This window comes from Coccinella septempunctata, chromosome 1 (genome assembly GCF_907165205.1).
Source record: "Coccinella septempunctata chromosome 1, icCocSept1.1, whole genome shotgun sequence".
Lineage (NCBI taxonomy): Eukaryota > Metazoa > Arthropoda > Insecta > Coleoptera > Coccinellidae > Coccinella > Coccinella septempunctata.
Window position 1 is genome coordinate 15,215,719 of NC_058189.1, and position 22,419 is coordinate 15,238,137.

The following is a 22,419-nucleotide window of genomic DNA, read 5'->3' on the forward strand; positions in this document are numbered from 1 at the left end:
AGCTATTAATAAAACTAAAAATCTTCACCGTTTCTCAATATGAAAACAGCTAAGTACTAATTATTGAGCACCATAGCTTTAAAATTTCGACTTGTAGCATGTCCGCAATCCTATTCAAAATTAGAAACACATTGGGAAACACTCTTTTTCGTATTTCGCGTTCTTTTGCGCAACGAGCGAAGCTTATTACGAAAAATAATGCTTTTTCCAAAACTGGTTGCACAATGGTTATATTATACAGTAACTTAAATGACATGAGAATTAAAATAAAACAAAATAAAAATCACTTGTTGCTCACAGAATTGCTATCTGCTAATAGATGTTCCCTTTTTTATTATCTTCTTCTTCTTCTTCCACGCAATTTAGGCCTTAGGCCTGTAAGTCCCATTTCAACTCTCCTGTGAGATTGAGGTCCAAGAGTCTTTCCACCTTTTTGGTGGCCTGCCCGGAGGACGTCGTGACTGGGGTCGGCCATCCCTTGCAATCCTCGCTATTCTATTAACATCCATTCTATTAGCATCCATTTATTGTATTGTATCTATTTTTATTATATTTTATTTTATTTTATATTTCAATTCATATTTCATTTCAATTGGCGAAAGAACGTGATAGGTTTGAAAAAGGTTTATAATGTGAGAAATGTGAAAGTTGCAAAGCAAATTATCCATTAATATATCTTTCTTCGACATTTATGTTGTCGAAATATGAATTCAAAACAGTTTTCGATAATATTTCGCGTATCTGGAACCTGTGAATACTCAACATGTATCTCTCGTATCTCATTTCAAAATTGAAACGTTTCATCTATAAAAGCAGATTATTGAACACCTCCGTAAATAAAATGGACATTTTTGTCAGTGTGAGTGTGGAATTTTTCATGTCAAGTGCATTTGTGCATGAAGTAATATAGTCAGTGGATATTAATTAATTTGAAAAAGCACTGCACCAAGTCACGATGTCATGCTGATGGTGGAAATTGCTGTAATCGACAAAAGAATATCAGAATTCTCAATGACTCATTTAAAACTTGATAACTCCAATAAAATCATATTCTATTATTCTCATTATCATCAAAAATGCTTTTTTCCATAATAAAGTTCATATTTTCTCATATTAGTTATTGGTATAGATCTCCAGAGAATAAATGATAAAAGCTTATGTTAATTTCTTTCATCAGCTTGTACTAATAGCACATTTCCACTTTTGATTTTTATTATTAATATGTTATTTTTGAAATGTGTTTGTTTTCAACTCCGTAGTAGAATTTTTTGTTGATCTCTTAATATCCACACCAGTTGAAAAACTAAGCTAGGCAATATGCTTTTGGCATAACTTAACGCTAAATGCCACCGTAGTACCTGGAGCTCCACCGACAGACGTAAAAGGGGAGGCGGTAAGTCCAACCGCTATTAGAGTTTCTTGGAGTCCACCCCGAACTAATAGAAGCAACGGAAATATTATTTACTACAAACTTCAAGTTGTGGAAGCAGATAGATCAGATAGTGATGCAACTGTTACAAGACTCAATGATACTTCCTTTATTATTGACGAACTCAAGAAATGGACTGCTTATCGTATATGGGTATTGGCTGGGACTTCTGTAGGAGATGGGCCTGCTTCATATCCGATCACCGTTCAAACTTATGAAGATGGTACGTTTCATATTTTACCATCTAAATAAGAGGAGGCTATTGGTTAATTATTCATAACTGTATTTATCTTGTCATCATTGTTAATTAGGACATCTGGGATATGGTATTTTTTAGTGGTATCTTTCATGTGGTCGAGCGAAGGATAACTTAAATCTGTTAAACGATTTGGTCAGTCAAACTTATTGTTTTCTTCAATTCTACTTCTTCAGATGAAAGTTATCCCTAGTCTCTATATATTACTAATCATTGTTAAGGAGTCAACTGAGGGTCCAGAGAACTTAGATTGGTGAACTAACTACTGAAATCTTTAAAAATAACTTTCCTAAACCTTACTAAACATTCCTTCTACTTCTGTTCAGTACTGTCGTAAATTAATCCAACTTCCTAAGTAAGTCAACTTACTCTATTTATGTTCAATTCTAATTTTCCACTCTTATGTTTTTGTAGTTGGTAGTCTTTTTGACATATCCTCTGTGATATGTGTGACAATGTATTTTTTCAACCATTGCAGCCCACCAGGAGGATTTTTGCCGGTGCTATATTTTTGTAATCTTTGCAGCATTTTTACCCTCTTATGGAATTTTTGTGTAACAACTAGTTGAAAATCGTTAGACATTACAATAATAACAGCATCTGAATTCCTAACAAAGTAATTTTCAACAATCTACAAGAAAAGTAGTATAAATAAAGACTACATTATAATAAAATCACAAGATAAGTCGATTTAAAAAAAGATTCAGTTGTTATTTTATTCTACAATCTTTTAGTGGATTCAAGGTAAGTAGATATCAATATACAAACTTTCGTCGAAAACAATTACTTTGGTAGTCAATTCATATTATGCTGTTATTATATTCTCATTATTCGTTACATTTAATGTTGAGATGATATTAATCAACATTTTTCTGTCTACAAAAGCGTTTGCAGGAGCTGCGAAGAGGTTTTTGATAAAGTTTTTCCTCTTTCATTTTTGATATATTTTTGAGTTATAGTGTACGTTTTGTTTTTTCAATGATTTATTGTTAGCTACTCACGTTCACATGTAATGATTGCATTTTATCACTCTGCACAAAGATGCATTATTGCAATGGCACAATTTTTGAGTCACGATCACTATTTTTATACAAAGTATTTAATTTTAGTTTTATGCACCCTTTTTGGTATTTTAGTCAATCCCAGCATGCTTCTACTTAACTTCTCACCTTTTCCTAACCCAGTGGAAACCTCTCAAAAAAAAAAGTGCAGAATTTCGTATTCCTGAAATGGAAAAGGTTTCCCATCCTATCATTTATCCCATATTGGCTAGACAGCACTTACATCAAGTAGGTGAATTGCGCACTCTTCAATATATGGCACAATTTGTTCACAATTCACTATGTGTTTGAAATAACACTTGCACCATTTATGTGTGTGATTTGAGTGTTTGAGTGTGATATGAAAACATTTCATTGACAGTGAAAAAATTAGCACACTATGTATATGTAGCACAGCACTTAAAGTTGATGGAATTTTTCATGAGGAGGATGTAGCATAATTCGTCAACCTCAAAATATTAGTACAAAATAAAAATTTCGTTATTACAAATCTTTATATTCAATGAACAACTAAATATACGAAGGAGTTGTTTTAATAAGTGATTAAAACCCCTTTTGCCTTTTGAAACTAAATAATTTCAAGTTAACTGCATAATTTATATACGAAAATCAAAAACTATTCACTTGATAAGAATTCAAAAAACGAAAAGGTTTCATTCGGAAAATGAAAACAGTAAGTGAAATGAGTTTTTGATTTCCTTATATGCACTGAATCTACCAAATCTGAGGCACTATGTGAGTAATTTCGCATTTGAATACCAATACTAATTTTTATAATGCAATGCTCGTAAAAGAAAAACTAGTAATAAAACTAAAATTCATTCAGGATTCATCTAGGGAATGTCTTGATTAATTAAACTAAACGAAGTGTGGTTCATGAGTTTACTGCATGTTGTGAAAAATATTTTTGAACAATTGGCACGATTTTTTGAAGCCCGTGTGTAAAATGAGGTGTGCAAGTGACCACTTACGACAAATCATACATTTCACACATTTTCGACACTTTTTTCAGAAAATCCAACATCCTACACAATCCATCCGTTCAACCCCATAAAGAAAAGAAATTTTTATGATGATATTTTGAAATTTTTTAATCAATACATGTGTGTGAGTAAATAATACTATACATACCTGTCTATCTTGAATTTTTCAACTATCCTTCAAGCATTTTTGTAGCGGATATATATTTTTGATATACCTATGAATAATTTTTGACGTGATAGTGTTGTAACGATTTTACAATCACTATTTTTTTCTCTGACTTTTTGCCTAACGCGGCTACAGTACCGAGGAGTGAGTATTTTTTCTGTTGTGTGCTGGTAGATATTTATAGAAGTTTTTGTAGATGAACCTTTTTTGGCTTTTTGCTGGTGTACTTTAGAGCTTTCATGGAAAACATGTTTCAAACTAGTTCGAACTCAAACTAGTCAAACTTTTCATGATAGCTCGTTCATCAACAGAAATCAATTTTTATTTTTGATCTACACAAGCAGCTCTATCGGATATTTCGATTTTTCAGCTAATTGTGTGTAGATGAAATTTAAAATGAAATTCTTGTGTTCCAATCTTTCTGGATGAGGTAATTATTTTGACAATTTTGTCGTGTGTTGGTATTCAAATGTTTCTAGATTTTGTGAAATGAATGAGTGAAGTGGCAAAATTGAAAACTTGACAAACCAACGAGAGGTGCCTTTTTTGCATGTTACTCAAAAACCTTACATATCATAACCAAATATTTTTCCTAATTTATATAATAATTCCACAGTGCCTGGGGATCCACAAGACGTCAAAGTAACCCCAATCAATTCTACTACGATTAAAGTGAATTGGAGTCCCCCCTTGGCAAAAGATAGGAATGGAATAATTCTTGGATATCATGTGCACGTTCAAGAAACCAAAGATGAAGTAAATTCAGTCCGTCTAAAACTGCCTGCAAATACTGATACTTTTATATTTTCCACAGGGGAGAAACTTTTTGAATGAACCAATGAAATTTGACGTACTAGACGACTCTATCCTAGAACTCAACGTGTCTGGACTACAGCCTGACACTACATACGCGGTTCAGGTAGCGGCACTCACGAGAAAAGGTGATGGTGATAGGAGTAATCCTGTAAATGTTAGAACTCCTGGTGGAGTGCCCAACAGACCAGCTCTTACACTGAAGTAAGGATAAGACCGAAATTTTACCTGCAGTATTTAAATTACAATTATTTTTAGGGTAATCGAACAGGAACCAACTGTTACAATTGAATTAGAATGGTCCAAACCATCTCAAACTTATGGGGAGCTGAAAGGGTATAGGTTAAGATATGGTGTGAAAGATCAGTTACTGAAGGAAGTTTCTCTCAAAGGTATTGGCATCAATTTTACCCAAATATACAATTTGATTTTAAATTCCAAATCCCTTTCAGGAACGCATACCAACACATATCGAATAAATGATTTGGAGAGAGGTGTAGAATATGAATTCAGAGTAGCCGGACAGAATCACATAGGTATTGGTCAAGAGGCTATAAAATACAGGAATACACCTGAAGGTCCACCAACTGGTCCTCCGTCTAATATTACTTACAGATTTCAAACACCAGATGTAGTATGCATAACATGGGATCCACCAATTAGGGAGCATCGTAATGGAAGAATCCTCAAATATGATATACAGTTTCATAAAAAAACGGATCATAACAATATAATTACCAGGAACATATCGACTACAAAAGCAGTTTTCACTCATCTCGAGGAGAATACTGAATATGTTTTTCATATCAAAGCATACACAAGTCAAGGAGCCGGACCTTATAGTGAGAAAATGACAATCACAACTGAACGAGACATTGGTCGAGCTCCAATGTCGGTAAAAGCAGTTGCTACTTCAGATTCAAGTGTTGAAGTATGGTGGGAACCAGTGCCTTCTAGAGGAAAAATTGTAGGTTATGTTATATTTTATACAATGACAGCTGTTGCAGATTTAGATGAATGGCAAAGAAAAGAAGTAGGTCAAACAGAATCAGCTGATTTGTTGAATTTAGAAAAATATGCACAATATGCAGTTGCCGTTGCTGGCGTTTTGAGTAACAATCGAAGCTTAGGGAGACTATCAGAGACTGTTACAGTTAAAGTGAAACCCGAAGATGTTCCTCTCAATTTGAGAGCACATGAAGTCACTACTCATTCAATGACATTATCATGGGGCCCACCTATAAGACTGAACCCTATCAAATATAAGATATCTTTCGACGCTTTGAAGGAATTTGTCGATTCCCAAGGAATTACACAAACTCAAAATATTCCTAAAGTTGAAATTCTTCTGGATGCTAGTGTTAAATCTTACACAATCAATGAACTGTCACCATTTACGACTTATAATGTTAACGTTAGTGCCATTCCAACCGATTATTCTTACCGTCCTCCTACGAAAACCACTGTTACTACACAGATGGCGGCTCCTCAACCTATGGTTCAACCAGATTTCTATGGTGTTGTTAATGGGGAGGAAATAGATGTTATCTTACCCCAAGCATCTGAAGAATATGGACCTATAAGTCATTACTTCCTGATTGTAGTACCGGAAGACCCAGAAACTGTAAATAAAAATCCGGATCAGTTTTTAACTGACAATCTTATTCAGAATAAGGATAAAATCGCGGAACAACCAAATTTACCATTTATCGCTGCTAAGTTTCCCCAGAGAAGTATTCCTTATACATTCCATTTAGGTGAGTAATTCATGTTAATTTATCAAAAATTAAAGCAAAATTGAAAATTCATCATTTTGCGGTATATGATGCAATTTTTTCGAGTTTACTATTCGTCAAACACTCGCACGCAAAATCGATTCGATTGAAATATCTGGTAATTCTTCATAACCCAACCGACGTTGATGAATACAAATATTTCATTCGACAAGAATGAATGTTCCCAAATGTTGTACTTGCGTGGAGCATATTATTTGATCTAATTATACCTCTTAATGAAGGTTTTCATCTACACTGCGCAAAAAACATTATGGAAATCTCAAATTTATTCTACAACTGAAGGTGTTCTCAATGATAATTATTTTTATCAGAATTATGCATGCATATGTTATCCACTTTCAACGGTTTTCTTCAATACAGATGTTTTTTCCCAGCAGGAATAAAAAAAGATGATATTATCAGATTTTGAATGTATTGGCTCCATTCTGAAATCAGTTGTTCTCGATCAATTCTAGTGATCAATAGTTTTTCTTTCGTTTGTTTTTCTACACTCGATCGCTATATGCAACGCGAAACACGCAATTTGACCCAAGAGGAATGTGCCCAAGCGGTAGTTTTGCGAGAAGAAGGGTGGACATACACAAGAATTGTAGAAAGGTTTGGAGTTTCCCATACAAGTGTGTCCAGAATGTTGCAGCGATTCAGGGAGACAGGTATGAATGTCCGAAGACCAGGACAGGGTAGACCACGGGTAACAACTGCCATTCAAGAACGTTACTTGAGAGTTTCTTCGTTGAGACAACGGTTTGCAACCGCTCGCCTCCTTCAAATTCAGCTTGAGCAAACTCATGAGGTGCAAATTAGCACTCAGACAATAAGAAATCGCCTCAGAGAATATGATTTAAGGCCTCGTGTCGCGGCAAGAGGCCCAGCTCTTACCCCAGCCCATCGAAGGGCGCGTTTGGATTTTGCGAAAGAGCATATCCATTGGAAAGGGGCCGATTGGGAAAGCCTAGTTGCACACACACCGATTTTGGACGGCCGATTTTATATCGGTCGTCCAAATTCCAATAGTGAACCACGTGTGGGAACGGGACCTGGCACATACGCCGACCACTGATCGGTGACGGTAAAATGCCGGTGAGAAACCGTCCAATACCGGCAATACCGGGATGTAGTGGCGTACGTGACTAAGTACACGTTTGTACAAGCACCGATTGTTTTCCATTGAACTCAAGAAGGAGTTCTTTCTTGAGTTAAATGTTTTTAATGACCATTTCAGTCGACTTTAGTTGGCTGATCGTTTGGACGGTAAAAATCCGGTTAGTGTGCTAGCAACTGCTACCGACAAAATATCGGCCGATTTTATTCCGGGCCGTCCAAAATCGGTGTGTGTGCAACTAGGCAAAGAGTTCTCTTCACATATGAGTCTAGATTCTGCCTCTACCATTGTGATCGACGTTCCCTTGTATACAGACGTCCACATGAAAGATATGCTCAGTGCAATTTCCTGAATACTACTGGTTTCGGGGGAGGATCGATAATGGTATGGGGTGGAATATCTTTGACTGCTCGCACAAACCTAGTGGTCGTTGATAATGGAGGTAAGAATGCTGATAAGTATATAAGAAACATTCTTGAAGAGCATGTAGTGCCATTTGCCCCATACATTGGTGAAAATTTCATTTTTATGGACGATAATGCCAGACCCCATCGTGCGCGCATCGTTCAGGAGTACCTTGAAGAGGTTGAAGTCTCTCGAATGGAATGGCCAGCAAGAAGTCCAGATCTCAATCCGATTGAGCAGGTTTGGGACAACCTCAATAGAAGGCTGAGAAGTTCAGAAAATCATCCAGCTACTCTTAATGACTTAGGAATCCAACTCGGAGAAATCTGGGAAGGATTAGATCAGAACATTTTAATATCACTCATTTTGAGTATGAACCGTCGTTGCCGAGCTGTAATTAACGCAAGGGGTGGAAATACCAAGTATTAAATCACTTATCAGCATTTTAGTATTTTGAAAATTGTTCATTTCTCTTCTTTCACATAAGATTCGGTAAAATCCTGAATTTTTCTTCCATTTAATGTGTCTTGTTTCGTTCAAAACCTTCCCGAGAGAACATAAAAAATAAGTTATAAAGTCAATGTAGAATTAACTTTCATTAAAATTGAGATTTTCAGAATGTGCGTTAATTTTTTTGCGCAGTGTAGTTAAAAAATATTACAAAAAAATAACAGAATTAAGGGCGAGATTAGGTTCTTGCAGTATCAAATACTGTAATTCGCAGAGGAATTGTCCTTAATCAACGCTTCTATTCCTCCATCTAAATGTGGGTACTAACTGGCGAACCGAACCTGCAACGCTAATAAAAATCCATCATCAGAGAGAGTTGTGTCTGCAATCACACTAATCACAGAGACGTATATTTTACCGTCCCGTGCAAGCAAACTTTTTGAGGAGAAGGCTCGATAAAATGTAACACTCAACATACACAAGCCAAGTGTGATTTCCTTTAAATATGCGACGAAGACCGACAACAACATACAGCTGTATAGCTGTATAGGATTTTTATTGCCGTTGCAGGTTCCAATCGGCGTAGTTCAAAAAATGATCGCTCGACAACGCGCAATTGAACCCACGACAGTACAAGGTTGTCCTAAAGTCCCTTTACCATTCACAGTTGGCGGAGTTCAGCACGTTTATCTGAACTACGCCTTATGCTTCAATAATGAATATCCAAATAGAAGTAGGAAAGCAAAAATAAGCTATGTTCAAACATTACCTTTTAGTCCTAGTTCGGATTATCCTGATTTTCTTAAATTCGGTCAACCGTTCACATGGTCGACAATGTCTGATAATAAAGATCGTTAGATAGGTTAGCATATGGTCTTGTTCAATTAGTCAAAATTTCAAGTGGACTTAAATATCATTCAATTTCACACCACGTACGCGTACCTTTACTGTGTACCGTTTAGGGAATATTTTTATTTGAAAATTATGAAGTGATATATGCTGATATAAAGTTATGATGAAGTTATTACTAATTATTATTGATTAGTATGCATTATGTGAATTGAAAAAAATTTTAAAAAATTTAGGGGTTTCCTTTCTTGAAATATTTTTTTTCTATTTCTACGACGCCCTTCATCTTGTATACGGATGGGTTTACGAAAATTTTCAACTATTTATTCTTCAGTTGTCTACCTATCCTAGAGATGGGGTCGCCTTTCTTTTAAACACAACTGTATATGAAATATGCATAATACTATGTGTCCTTAATTTAAGGTCATAATTATATTTAAGATTGACAATATCTATGCACCTTTCACTCATATAATAATACTCCCTATTCACTCAAGCATTCTCTTCAAGGTACTGGTAAAGAAAAGGATGGATTCATCAATCATAAATTAGAACATGGCAAACGTTACAGAATATTTGTCAGAGCGGTGGTAGACACACCTCAAAAACATTTATACACTAGTAGTCCATTCTCCGAGTTCTTATCGCTGAATATGAGAGAAGTGCCTCCTGGAGATCCACCACTAAGGCCTAATCCAAACACGCCAGACCATGATGTGAAAGTTATGTCCCAAAAAAGGGAAGCAGGATTCTTCTGGATAATTGGCCCTATTATTTTAGCACTCCTCCTTTCTCTGATATTAGTTATTATGTTTTTGTACCGTAAACGATCACAACCATGTAAAACTCCAGATCAAACCGCTGTAACAAGGCCACTGATATCAGCAGATCTCAATAGCAGTGTAGCACCAAGCGATCCGGTAGAAATGAGAAGACTCAATTTCCAAACTCCTGGCATGATATCACATCCTCCTATATCGATTTCGGAACTTGCTAACCATATTGAGAAACTGAAAGCCAATGACAATATGAAATTTTCTCAGGAATATGAAAGTATAGAACCTGGTCAACAATTCACATGGGATCACTCAAATATGGATATAAATAAACCTAAGAATAGATATGCAAATGTTATTGCTTATGATCACAGCCGAGTAATACTACCACCAGAGGAAGGTATTCTTGGAAGCGATTACATTAACGCCAACTATTGTGATGGTTACCGCAAGCATAATGCCTACGTGGCTACTCAAGGTCCTTTACAAGAAACCTTCTGTGACTTCTGGAGGATGTGTTGGGAATTGAAAACTGCCACGATAGTGATGATGACTAAACTAGAAGAACGCACTAGAATAAAGTGCGATCAGTATTGGCCAACAAGGGGAACTGAAACATACGGTTCCATGTCTTGCACAATAACTGATGTACAGGAATTAGCTACATATTGCATAAGAACATTCCAAATTCACAAAAAGGGATACAGCGAAAGAAGGGAAATTAAACAGTTACAATTCACCGCTTGGCCGGATCATGGAGTACCTGATCACCCTGCTCCGTTTTTGCAGTTCTTGAGAAGAGTTAAGAGTTTGAATCCTATCGAGGCTGGACCCATTGTTGTCCATTGCTCTGCTGGTGTTGGAAGAACAGGTAAATTATCAAATATGCTGATTGTTTCAATGTTAAGCTTGATATGTGTGATATATCATTATTTTCAATCTTATATACAGAGTCATTCTTTCTTAACCTCACTCAAAATTATACGGAGAACTACAAAACATATCTTCAAGAATTTCGTTTCCATTGTGTTATTCGGAATGATGAGGGAATCTTAAATATTTGCAAGTTTATAGGTAATTTTCACTTGTAACGGAAGTAGCTGTTTACTTCGTTTTTCCATATTTCAAAGCAAACCTAACTGCATTTCTGACCCTTCATCAGTTAGGAAAGTATATAAAATATTTTTTATCCTCCCCCAAATATAGTAAACTACGAACGTTAGATCGGGTGAACCAGAGATGAGGACCATTGATTGCCAGCCAACGGTCTTCGAAAAGTCTATAACTATGATTTGTTACAGGAATTAAACTGTCTAGGTCCACCATATTGTGGGAACCATAAGTTCCGAACATCGTTCTCCACTAGCGACTCAATTATTTGAATCAATATCTCTGAATATCTATCTCCTAAAAGTTAGTATTCAAAGTATAAAAAACGCAAGTTTCAATTTAACTTTTTAGGGTTTTCACTCCCAGTCTCTGAAACGAAATCAATTAAAAATGAAATCAACGATTTGCTCCTGCGTAAATTCTTTGCAGGAGCAAATCGTTGATTTCATTTTTAATTGATTTTGTTTCAGAGATTGGGATTGAAAACCCTAAAAAGTTTATGAAGAGATGCAGAATCCTCCCAGAATAAATTTCAATCGATATTCAATTTAACTGTAACCAGTTATAGTACTGGAGGTAGCATGCATTATTGAATGTTAATTTCAGTTTTCAATTGATCGAATACATCAAGTTCCTGAAGCACAACTCAAGGATGGGTCTTTAACATTCATTTATCTATAAGTTTTTCAATTAGCAAGAATAAATTTTGTTTTATTCTACCTATTTCTTATCCATCACTCTATAGTTCATTTTTGCTAATCGAAATTACATTCATTCTAAATTTCGGATAAATCCGTGATTCCGTTCAGGAGATAGAGTGGTGTTTCGTGATTCTCTAGGATCCTCACATTAAAATGTTTTCTTACCCTCGACACTTTATCTTGGAATGAAACTGTCATTTTTGTAGTTCTCTGGATAATTTTGGGTGAGTTTGAGAAATAATAACGCTGTATATTCAGTACTTACCTAGATTTTAAAAATTGTAAAATAAATTCCAGGTTGCTTCATTGTCATTGATTCGATGCTGGAAAGGATGAAGCACGAAAAAACTGTTGACATATATGGTCATGTTACTTGTCTACGAGCTCAAAGAAATTATATGGTACAAACTGAAGATCAGTATATTTTCATTCACGATGCTCTTCATGAAGCTGTCATCTGTGGAATGACGGAAGTACCAGCTAGAAGTCTGCACAATCATATACAGAAGTTGATGCAAATGGAACCTGGAGAGAATATTACTGGAATGGAGCATGAATTCAAGAAACTTGGCAACATAAAGACTGATTCTTCGCGATTTGTAACTGCCAATCTACCATGTAACAAACACAAAAATCGTTTGATACATATCTTGCCATATGAAAGCACAAGAGTTTGTTTGACTCCTTTGAGAAGCATTGAGGGTTCTGACTATATTAATGCCAGTTTTATTGATGGTTATCGCTATAGAAAGGCTTACATTGCCACCCAAGGTCCTTTGGCAGATACCACTGATGACCTCTGGAGGATGCTTTGGGAACATAACTCTACAATCATCGTTATGCTCACTAAGTTGAAAGAAATGGGAAGAGTGAGTATAAAAGTCTTGATTATAATATTTGGCTCATGTAGAGTCTTTCATAACAAGTGGAAAATAACTTTGACAATTTCTTTGTTCGAACCAAACAACAGTACTATCCACTGCCAAAAGTGAGGAAATAACGAAATAAATCGCGGAAACTTCAACCAGGTTTTTATGACTCTAACCTTATTGTACCTTCCCTTAATTTTACAGGAAAAATGTCACCAATACTGGCCCAGCGATCGATCGGTTAGATACCAATGCTTTGTGGTGGACCCTATTGCAGAATATAACATGCCACAATATATACTTAGGGAATTCAAGGTGACAGACGCTAGAGATGGATCCTCTAGAACTGTACGACAATTCCAATTCACCGATTGGCCAGAACAGGGTGTACCAAAGTCCGGAGATGGGTTCATTGATTTCATTGGACAAGTTCACAAGACTAAAGAGCAGTTCGGACAAGATGGACCTATCACTGTTCATTGCAGGTGGGTTTATTTATAGAGGACTGACATTGTCTTAATGATTTTTACTTTTAATTTTTTATAATAGATTAAAATATGTATATTAAGACCCAATATGCCATTCATTAGATCAAAATGGCCCAAGCACTAAGTGCATTGGCTCAAACGCTTTCCATTAATAGGCGCTCTGGAGCTTCTTCCTCCTTCAATAGAATGTAAGTCCAAAACTATGATCAGCATATGCTTTTCTTCGGTGGAACGTTCTCCATTTAGTTGTCCTGACGATGGCAAATTGGCTAGTTCAATTAAGATCGTGGTACTGGTTGATATTCATATCGGTGGGAGGTATGCTTCTGAATTATTTCTTATTATTGTAAACAATTTTTTTCCAATGACGTAGTCGCCTTCCAAAGTCCCGTGAAGTTTAATTAAATTTTGTCGAAATTCCGGGGGTTTTATAGCTCCGCCATCTTGAATATTTCATATAGGCACTTTTTGATGAAATGACTCATTTTGATGACTTCTACCTGCTGTCAAAAGAAGGCTCACCTTTGAAAACGCCCTGTCTATTGTGAAAAGGCAAGTATATTCTGCGAGAGATAGATTACGCCATCAAGTGAAAAACTACGAACTTGAAAATATTTCAAATATTGGTCCGAGTTTGTAATAACATTTTTTCCTGAAGTTATGCAGTTTTCGAGATATAGCCGGTTTGTCCCCCTTAATGATGAATCATCACCCTTTTCAATCTTGATTTTTTGCTAAACTTCACTCAACTAAGTGCCCTCTGACACAACAACATATTTTAGGAAAGCTTGTGAGTGCATTTAGCAGGATTTGAGTTAACTCAAAACAAAATTATTTTCTGCTGTTCAAATTCCCACCTGTTTCTTGAACCATTCTTTGCAGAAATTTATGTCTAGCAATCCAAACCAGAAAAAAAAATTGTGTTCTTGCCAGTATTAGCAGGCTCGCATATCATCTTGGAATTGATGACACTGAAGATCAACGATAGCCATCTGGAAATCTATTGGAATTCTGTAGCATTCTGGCCATGCGTATACCGTTTTTTGATATTTTCTCTGAAAGCGTGGGTAGTGGATATCTTTCCAGTCTGCTATCCTGCTAAGCAATTTAGTGAAGTACATTTCAAAAGAGGAACTTAAGTTTAATCGCTAAATAGGTTGGTGGATCCACAGGATTGATGTACTTCAAATATTTCATCAACCGTTTCCTCTGTGAATGGATTCGAAAGAATTTTCTCGATCTTTATACATATGTGGTTTCGAAAACGATATAAATAATATCTCTTTATTCATTTTAGTGCTGGTGTTGGAAGGACTGGAGTGTTCATAACATTGAGTATTGTGTTAGAAAGAATGCAGTATGAAGGAGTAGTTGACGTCTTTCAGACAGCTCGAATTTTACGTACCCAAAGACCAGCTATGGTACAAACAGAGGTAAGTATTGAGCCGTATAGCATGTAGAAGCAAACATTCAAAACCATACGAACATACATGTTCATATTTTAATATAACGGGAGCTTTCTACTTTACTTAAGTTTCCAATCCTTTACCTGATAGCAATTTTTTTCAACAAATACTCCTTGCTATATTCGGTATAACAAATATGTCCCAAGGTCCCCAATATCAGATAAGAGAAGGAAACATCTGCTCAGAAATAAATGGAAACAATCGGTCAAATTGATTGAACGCGCAAATAATCTACCGTCAATTGCCGTATCTACTGTTACAGCCGTACGCACCGTTTTATTAAACGAGATTATTTTCTTAAACGACTTAGCTTAGTCTTCGTCAAGAGGTGCATACGCCCATACGGCCTTTAACCGATCATTCCCCACATAGACTCGCTTCAAGAATCATCGACATCGAAGCAGGCCTTGAAGTCCAGAAGCAGGTTAATATGAGGCGCCGCTTAGGTCAAAAGATTTTTAGTAAATAAATATTTTCTACTGCTTATATAAAGATATCCGTATGCAGAACAATAAAGATCACCACAATTGAAAAATATAGTAACTAAAAATAATGTATATATGTATTTTGTAAAACATTTGAAGGAGCGACTAGAAACAGCATTGACATCCAAGGTTGCCACATTGTGCAAAATTTTTGATTGACATTGACAGCACAGAGAGAGAAGAGAGACTCTGACACGACAGAGACATAGTTGTTATGTAGGGTCGTAAAAGTTCGATACGTTTATCGCAAACAATTGATTACGTAAAGATACTTTTCGATCTGCCCAACTTTAATCTTAACATACATATACTCTCTTTGTAGAAAACTGAATTAATCCTAGTCTTTATTATAACACAACTCAAGAAAACGATTGCTACATCGCAGTGGCCATCAATTTTGAATTTCTATAATATTCAATTCGAAGCACCTCAGTAAGAAGCAGCATCGACTAATATAGAGCCCATGTTACACATTTAGTTAAGACCTCGTATTTCTATATTTTATTTCAATAAACGAAGGAATTTAATTGCTTACCTTCTCGCGCATGGAACATGGTTCACTTTGGAAGAGAGGACTTTCAACTATTCGATCGCAAGTGGGCGCAGATGCACTACGACCGTTGTGGTCGAAACAGTTGCGCAATCGTTTAGTTTGTGTCAAAGCTGAAACTATTTGATCCCAAAACTTTCCAGTTGCAGATAAATGCATTATTGTATTCACTTCTGCAACTAAACAGTTGCAAAACAATTGCATGTCGGCGGTTGGCCTTATACTACTGGTATGGTATAATGTTTTATTTTTAATATTATATTTCTTGCTTACAGGATCAGTACCAGTTTTGTTATAGAGCTGCTCTTGAATATCTGGGTTCCTTCGACCATTACACCAATTAATTTGTTGGTACTTATTCTTGGAGCAGACAATAATGTCCTTCCCCTTCACTCCACCCGCATAATATCATTATTTTGTTAGCGAAATTACTACTGCCAAAGGAGACAGCTGTCCCTAGACAAATTGATATTGTCCGCCTGGCGGTCGGTCATCATCTCTATGCATTTAGTAAAAATCCTAGTGTGTGTAAATTATGTGCCTAACATTCAAATAATTAATGAAAGAGAAATATCTGTATCAGAAAAATGTGTGTGTGTGACCCATAAAAACTTGAATCATTGAGAAAATGGACATCGCAGCTTCTTGAACGATGTGCAATCAACGGACGTTTTACTATGTATCAGTTTTTCTATTTTTTTATACCTTTTTGATGTTGTAAAAAGTCTTGTAGATTGTTTGTGTAACTTCATAATTTTTCATCAGTTTTTACAGCATTTTAATTTTTTGTTATACCTTTAATTTGTCCCTCAAAATTGATCTATCTATGTTATTGATATATCTTTTTCTTATTTTGGGATATACCGTAGACTTAAGATTTCACAAACATTTTTTTTATGGATTTTTATACTGGAATTCAAGGTATGCCTATACCTGAGATTGAAATCATTTCTCTTTCCATGATCAAACGTTCTAGGTACGATCAGTGTTTTCAAATTCTTCAATTTGTCGAATTCATGTTGTATTATATGGATCGATCCATTTGTTTAAAAACCATTCCTTATAACTCATCGTATCATACATTTAAATTATAGCTATCAATCCTAACCAGAAACAAAACGAACATTCCAGTTTCCAAAAGTTTCATCCAATCAGTAATTTCAAATAGATTATACTCTTTTTTTCATCACATTTTGATATTGTTTATACATGATTTATATACCTTTTTATTGAATTTTGAAAACAATTTGATGTATGGTATAATTTTTTACTACCGTAAGGATATTCCACCTTCTATGATTTAGTGCTTGAATGTTGTATCTTTAATTATGTATACCTGGTTTATAAGTACCTATCCTGAAATTTGAAAATATCGCTCCATCAGTCTAATCCTCGGTATGAATTTCATTTTGTTCATTGACGATTGCAAAAACATATCTATGTAATTTTTTTCCAAAATGTGATTCTATAAAATGCAATTAAATGAAGATGAAACTATCAGAGGACGGTAGAGATTAATTAAAAATAATAAGATAAATCGATGAGTTTTCATCAATATGAAAAAATTTCAATATATTCCTTGTTCAATGATTCGAGGTTACTTGAACTTATGAAAAGAATAAAGTGGTATATTTCGAACCAATTTTTCTGACAATTAAATTAAATAACATTACATGAAGATCACTAAAGAATATGGCTATTACTTGTTTTCAAATTTCAGTAAAACTTGAAATTCAACTTAGATTTGTAAGTATGACTCATTGTATTCCAGGTAATGTCATATAATTGATTTCTGTTTTATTACTGAGTAATGTCATTTAGACTGATGTTTGATTAATTATTTTGTAATTATATTTTGTAATAAACCACAATTGTTGTAGCACTTGAATGAATGAAATTTGATGAAAATAAAATTCTAGATTTTATTCCGATAATTCTTACCCAATACCGATTTATAGGGATTATTGCTGAAATCAATATCTGGAAAACAAAAGTTAGCTCAAAGTGCAGCGGATAAAACTAATAGTCTAAGTTCCCACTGCAGAATTACTACGTTCATTACGTACAGAGACAAACACACATTTTCACATACGTTTATGGATAGGAGAATACACTGATAACACCGCAGCCTGTCAAAAGTGGCCGCCAGTAATTTTAATTGAATTTATGTTAATCAATATTCCAGGAGAAATTTCGTTCACTCCGTTTTGAAATAAAATATCATCCACATCATAGCAATGCATGTAAAGAATACTAAAATCCATAGCTGCCGTAGCACACACTCGGCCGCAACTACCTCGCATCCAGGTGTAAGCAGGTAACATTTCGATGTATTTCTACGTTCATCACGTACACGGATGTTTTTGATATCAAATTAAAGCTAATTTTTTTTCGAATAGGATTATGTATGGCTGCCTGTGAAAAAATAGCCGCAAGTTAGGTCTGCCATCTGTTAAAATAGCGAGATATCCGAAATAAAGTAAGAGAGAGTTAGACTCATTTCGCACCATCGGGTTCTTACTTGATGTTCCGAATTATATCTACTGATATAATGGGATCTTTCACACATGTTCCGGTTTAGTTTCGCACTGGAAAACAACCAGATTGCACTTTCCGCGGCGCTTATCGCGACGAGATTCGAGAGCTTGATGTGCCCACCGTACGGATAAAACCCGATGAATAATTTTTCATTCGGTTGTTTTCCGGTAAAAACCCGTGGTGTGAAAGGAATCTTAGGGTTCTCAACAGTGCATCTGAATTATTCGTGTATTATAACCACGTGTTGGAGCTCGTTGTACCCAACGCTATTGATATTATTGATGTAATCACCCTTCGTCGGGCGCTATACGAATATTGAGAGTTCGGGCGCAATGCATATAATAGTTTCTAATAAGAATAAGGTCCAAATAAATTAATATCGAAACATAGGAAGAATTTTTTAAAAAGATGATAAGTCTCACCAATGTTCATTCCAAAGGCACTGGACGATTTATCATGTTCAACAAGATGTATGCGGCAAAAGAGAATGATGAAAAATTCATTAAAAAAATCAAAGGGTTTGTTTCAACCCACATTTTATAGTTTTTGAAGTCATTAAAACAAAAGGTGACGATTTTCGTCAAGTCGATGTTGCTCAATGCTACTAAGTACCACTGTTTAAAGTTAAGTGCGGAGAATAAATGGTTGGCTTCTTCTGGATGGTGCCCTGAAACCAACATGATTTCTGGGAAGTTCAACTCCGATACAAGTAGAAAATGTATTATGTAATTGAACTAACACATTTTCAGATGATGAAAAAAACTCTGATTGCGACGACGATAGTGACAACTGCGATTGTGAAAGCAGCAAGGAATCGGACTTGGACTAGAAAATGTAATACACTGATATAAAATATAACTTGATTCAAGAGACTGATTTTGAAGAAACACGAAAAAAAATTCTTCAGATCTAATCACATTTGTACTTGATGAATAAATTATTTTTTATTATAAAATAAATCTCTTAATACTTTAAGTTTTTTTCATAATATTCATTACGCAATTATAATTTTGTAAATGTTAAGTCGGCTGGCATCCACCATCCTCATCTAACAAGTGGCGTTGCGCGCCATCTCTTTCACTTTATTTCGGATATCTCGCTATTTTAACAGATGGCAGACCTAACTTGCGGCCATTTTTTCACAGGCAGTCATACATCATCCTATTCGAAAAAAAATTAGCTTTAATTTGATATCAAAAACATCCGTTTACATCATGAACGTAGAAATACATCGAAATGTTACCTGCTTACACCTGGCTGCGAGGTAGTTGCGGCCGAGTGTGCAACGGCAGCTATGGATTTTAGTATTCTTTACATGCATTGCTATGATGTGGATGATATTTTATTTCAAAACGGAGTAAACGAAATTTCTCTTGGAATATTGATTAACATTAATTTAATTAATATTACTGGCGGCCACTTTTGACAGGCTGCGGTGTTATCAGTGTATTCTCCTATCCATAAACGTATGTAAAAATGTGTGTTTGTCTCTGTACGTAATGAACGTAGTAATTCTGCAGCGGGATCTCGTACTATAAAAAATGTCATCTATCGAACCAACAGTTTTCAAATATTCGCAGCCCAATGAAATTATCGTTTTCTAAAAAAAGTGTATTCACCACTTAAAGAGTTTAGCCTTGGAATATTTTAATTGTTCAGTCATTGCCTCCTTCGCAATATCCAGAATGATAAATTTGAGCTCCACAGCGAACAGTGGCGTCTTTTCCCGGGCGGCTTGTCAAAGGAGAGAAGGGACACTGTATAAGCTTCCTCATGCAGCAGAACAACAAAATTCATAATGTACATACATTTCTAACGCATCATAATAATATAAAATATTTATAAATATATTGAAAAAATTGTTCATAAGATAACAAGGTAACGGCCAGTCCCTTTAATTGCAAATAAGTTTACTTTTACTCCTACTAACAATGGCATTAAAAGAAGCTTTAAGCTCAAAGGGACTGTAAATTTGATTATGAAACTGGCTGTAAGAATTCAGTCGACTGACGGGGAAGCATATAAAGTAACACCACCCGGGCTACGCGAAGGTAGCGAGCCGAAATTAGAAACAGTAACAACAACCGCGCAAGATTAGTGTACAGTAACAGCATCTATGCTAGAAATTCTTTCGTTACTGACTGAAGTTGTTTCTAATATGGCACCAAAGAGGAACTGGAAGCTATATTGATTTATTTTTCTTAAAAGACTATAATTTCATACATTTCAATGAATTAACTTCATTCAAAAAGTATAAAATAAAAGACCAAAATTTCAAATACAATCTACAGCATTTATCATTATAACAGAAATAGATGTGATTGGATACATTATACAGGGAGTTCCTAAATTGAACGTACAAACGAAAAGGGGAGATTCCTTAAGTGAGTTTAAGAAAAAAAGTCCCATAAACATGGGGTCGCAAACGTTTCGTTTTCGAGATACAGAGTTTTGAAGTTTGAATTTTTTTCAAGTTTTTTTCTCATAGTATCTACACTTCACAAGATATTCAACTGAAATTTGGCATAGATATTACATTTCAGAGTTCTCACCACATGACATGGCAATTTCGATAGAAGATCTACAGGGTGATATTTTTTCTGGAACACTGCCACCTGTTCTTCTGCAGAACTTTTTTTTGGTGAGCAACTGTTAATTTCAAAAAATGTAAAAAAAAAGTAACCATTCAAAAATATATCTACAGATAGATCACAGAAACGAAATCACATGCATTTTCTATCTTCAGTAACTGAAACAATGGATAGATTGGATTATTGAAAACGGCCGTGAGATGACGTTGTTGCGTTTGTTCAAGCTGTTTAATATGTCGCTTGTAGGGCGTCCAGCTTTCGCTTCCGTAAAGAAGCGTTGGGAGGACCACTGCTTTGTAAACAGCTGTCTTGGTCTTAAGATTGAGGTCGTGATTTTGAAACACTCTGTCCTTTAGCTTCCAGAATGCCCGTGATGCCGAATTGATACGGTTGTGTATTTCCGTGTCTAGGTTAGCCCTAGTATTTATGAAGCTTCCCAAGTATTTGAACTGCTCGACCTGTTCTAGAGTTTCATTGTCCAGGCTGATATCTGTTTGAAGGCTTTCTGGCGGACTTACCAGGATTTTGGTTTTGTCAATATTGAGTCTAAGGCCTAAAGCTTCGTATATATGTTTATAGGTGTCCGACATTATCTGTAGATCCTCTGAGCTGCTAGCGATAAGTGAACATTCGTCTGCATATTGAAGTTCAGTGATAAACTTGGTACAGGTTTTTGCCCTGAGGAGGACTACGTTAGTAAATTAGGAAACAAGCAGCATTACATTCACGACAAGGAGCGCAATAAAATGCAGCAAGCAAGTGACCGAATGAAAATGCGCTACGACATCAAGGCTATTGAAGTTGGGTTCACCGCTGGAGATTTGGTGCGGTAACATAATCCACAAAGGTGGAAAGGTTTTTCACCGAAGCTGCTGAGACAGCGGGAGGGGCCGTATGAAGTTATCAAGAGGATAAATGATGTAGTTTACAGGATAAGGAAGCTCCCTAGGAGAAATGCGTTGCACGATTTGTCACCCAGGAAGTACATCAAGACCTCTTCACAGTCTCTGAGGATACTCTCTTGTCTCTCTTGCTCATTGTGTAGCGAACGACCATCGTTTGAGCAGATCGAGGAATAGAAAGAGTATTCAGAAACAAATTTGGACGCCAGAAAGAACTATTGCGGCAGCAGCCAAGAATCGGAAAAGCTTTGAAATTAAAGGCTGTAGGTCGGTTCATTTATTGCCTAGTCACCAAGCAACATTCCCATCAGAAGCCAACCTATCAGAATCTATGGACGGCACTGCATAGCTTGAAAGAAGCCCTTCAACGCTTTCGAGTTAGGAAATTATAGCTGTTCCCAAGCTCGGACTGTGGACTGGACCAGCTGAATTGGCGGGTTGTGCGTAGCATGCTGGAGGTGGAATTTCAGAAGACTGGTACCTATACGGATCCTAGTATGCGATTTCAACACGAATCAAACCAAGGAGCCTAGCAAAACCGTGGAGTACTACTTCCATTAGAAGGGCTGCTGTAGGAATGGTGATGATTGCAGCTTTCGCCACGGTCCTCGTCAAAATTCCCGGAATCTGTTC

General features: G+C 35.8%; 1 protein-coding gene across 2 annotated transcripts in view; it reads left to right on the plus strand.

Moving 5' to 3' along the window:
- LOC123308591 (tyrosine-protein phosphatase Lar) overlaps positions 1-17,680 on the plus strand; it is a 39,997-nt gene extending 22,317 nt beyond the window's left edge. For both annotated transcript variants that reach the window (XM_044891323.1, XM_044891331.1), the window contains 10 exons: positions 1,356-1,652; positions 4,512-4,651; positions 4,710-4,912; positions 4,967-5,100; positions 5,161-6,465; positions 9,821-10,957; positions 12,195-12,766; positions 12,971-13,251; positions 14,552-14,687; positions 16,031-17,680. In XM_044891323.1, coding sequence (XP_044747258.1) covers positions 1,356-1,652; positions 4,512-4,651; positions 4,710-4,912; positions 4,967-5,100; positions 5,161-6,465; positions 9,821-10,957; positions 12,195-12,766; positions 12,971-13,251; positions 14,552-14,687; positions 16,031-16,099 — 4,274 coding nt within the window. In that variant the 3' untranslated portion in view covers positions 16,100-17,680. The remainder of the gene's footprint in view (positions 1-1,355; positions 1,653-4,511; positions 4,652-4,709; positions 4,913-4,966; positions 5,101-5,160; positions 6,466-9,820; positions 10,958-12,194; positions 12,767-12,970; positions 13,252-14,551; positions 14,688-16,030) is intronic.
- The last annotated feature ends 4,739 nt before the right edge of the window (positions 17,681-22,419 follow it).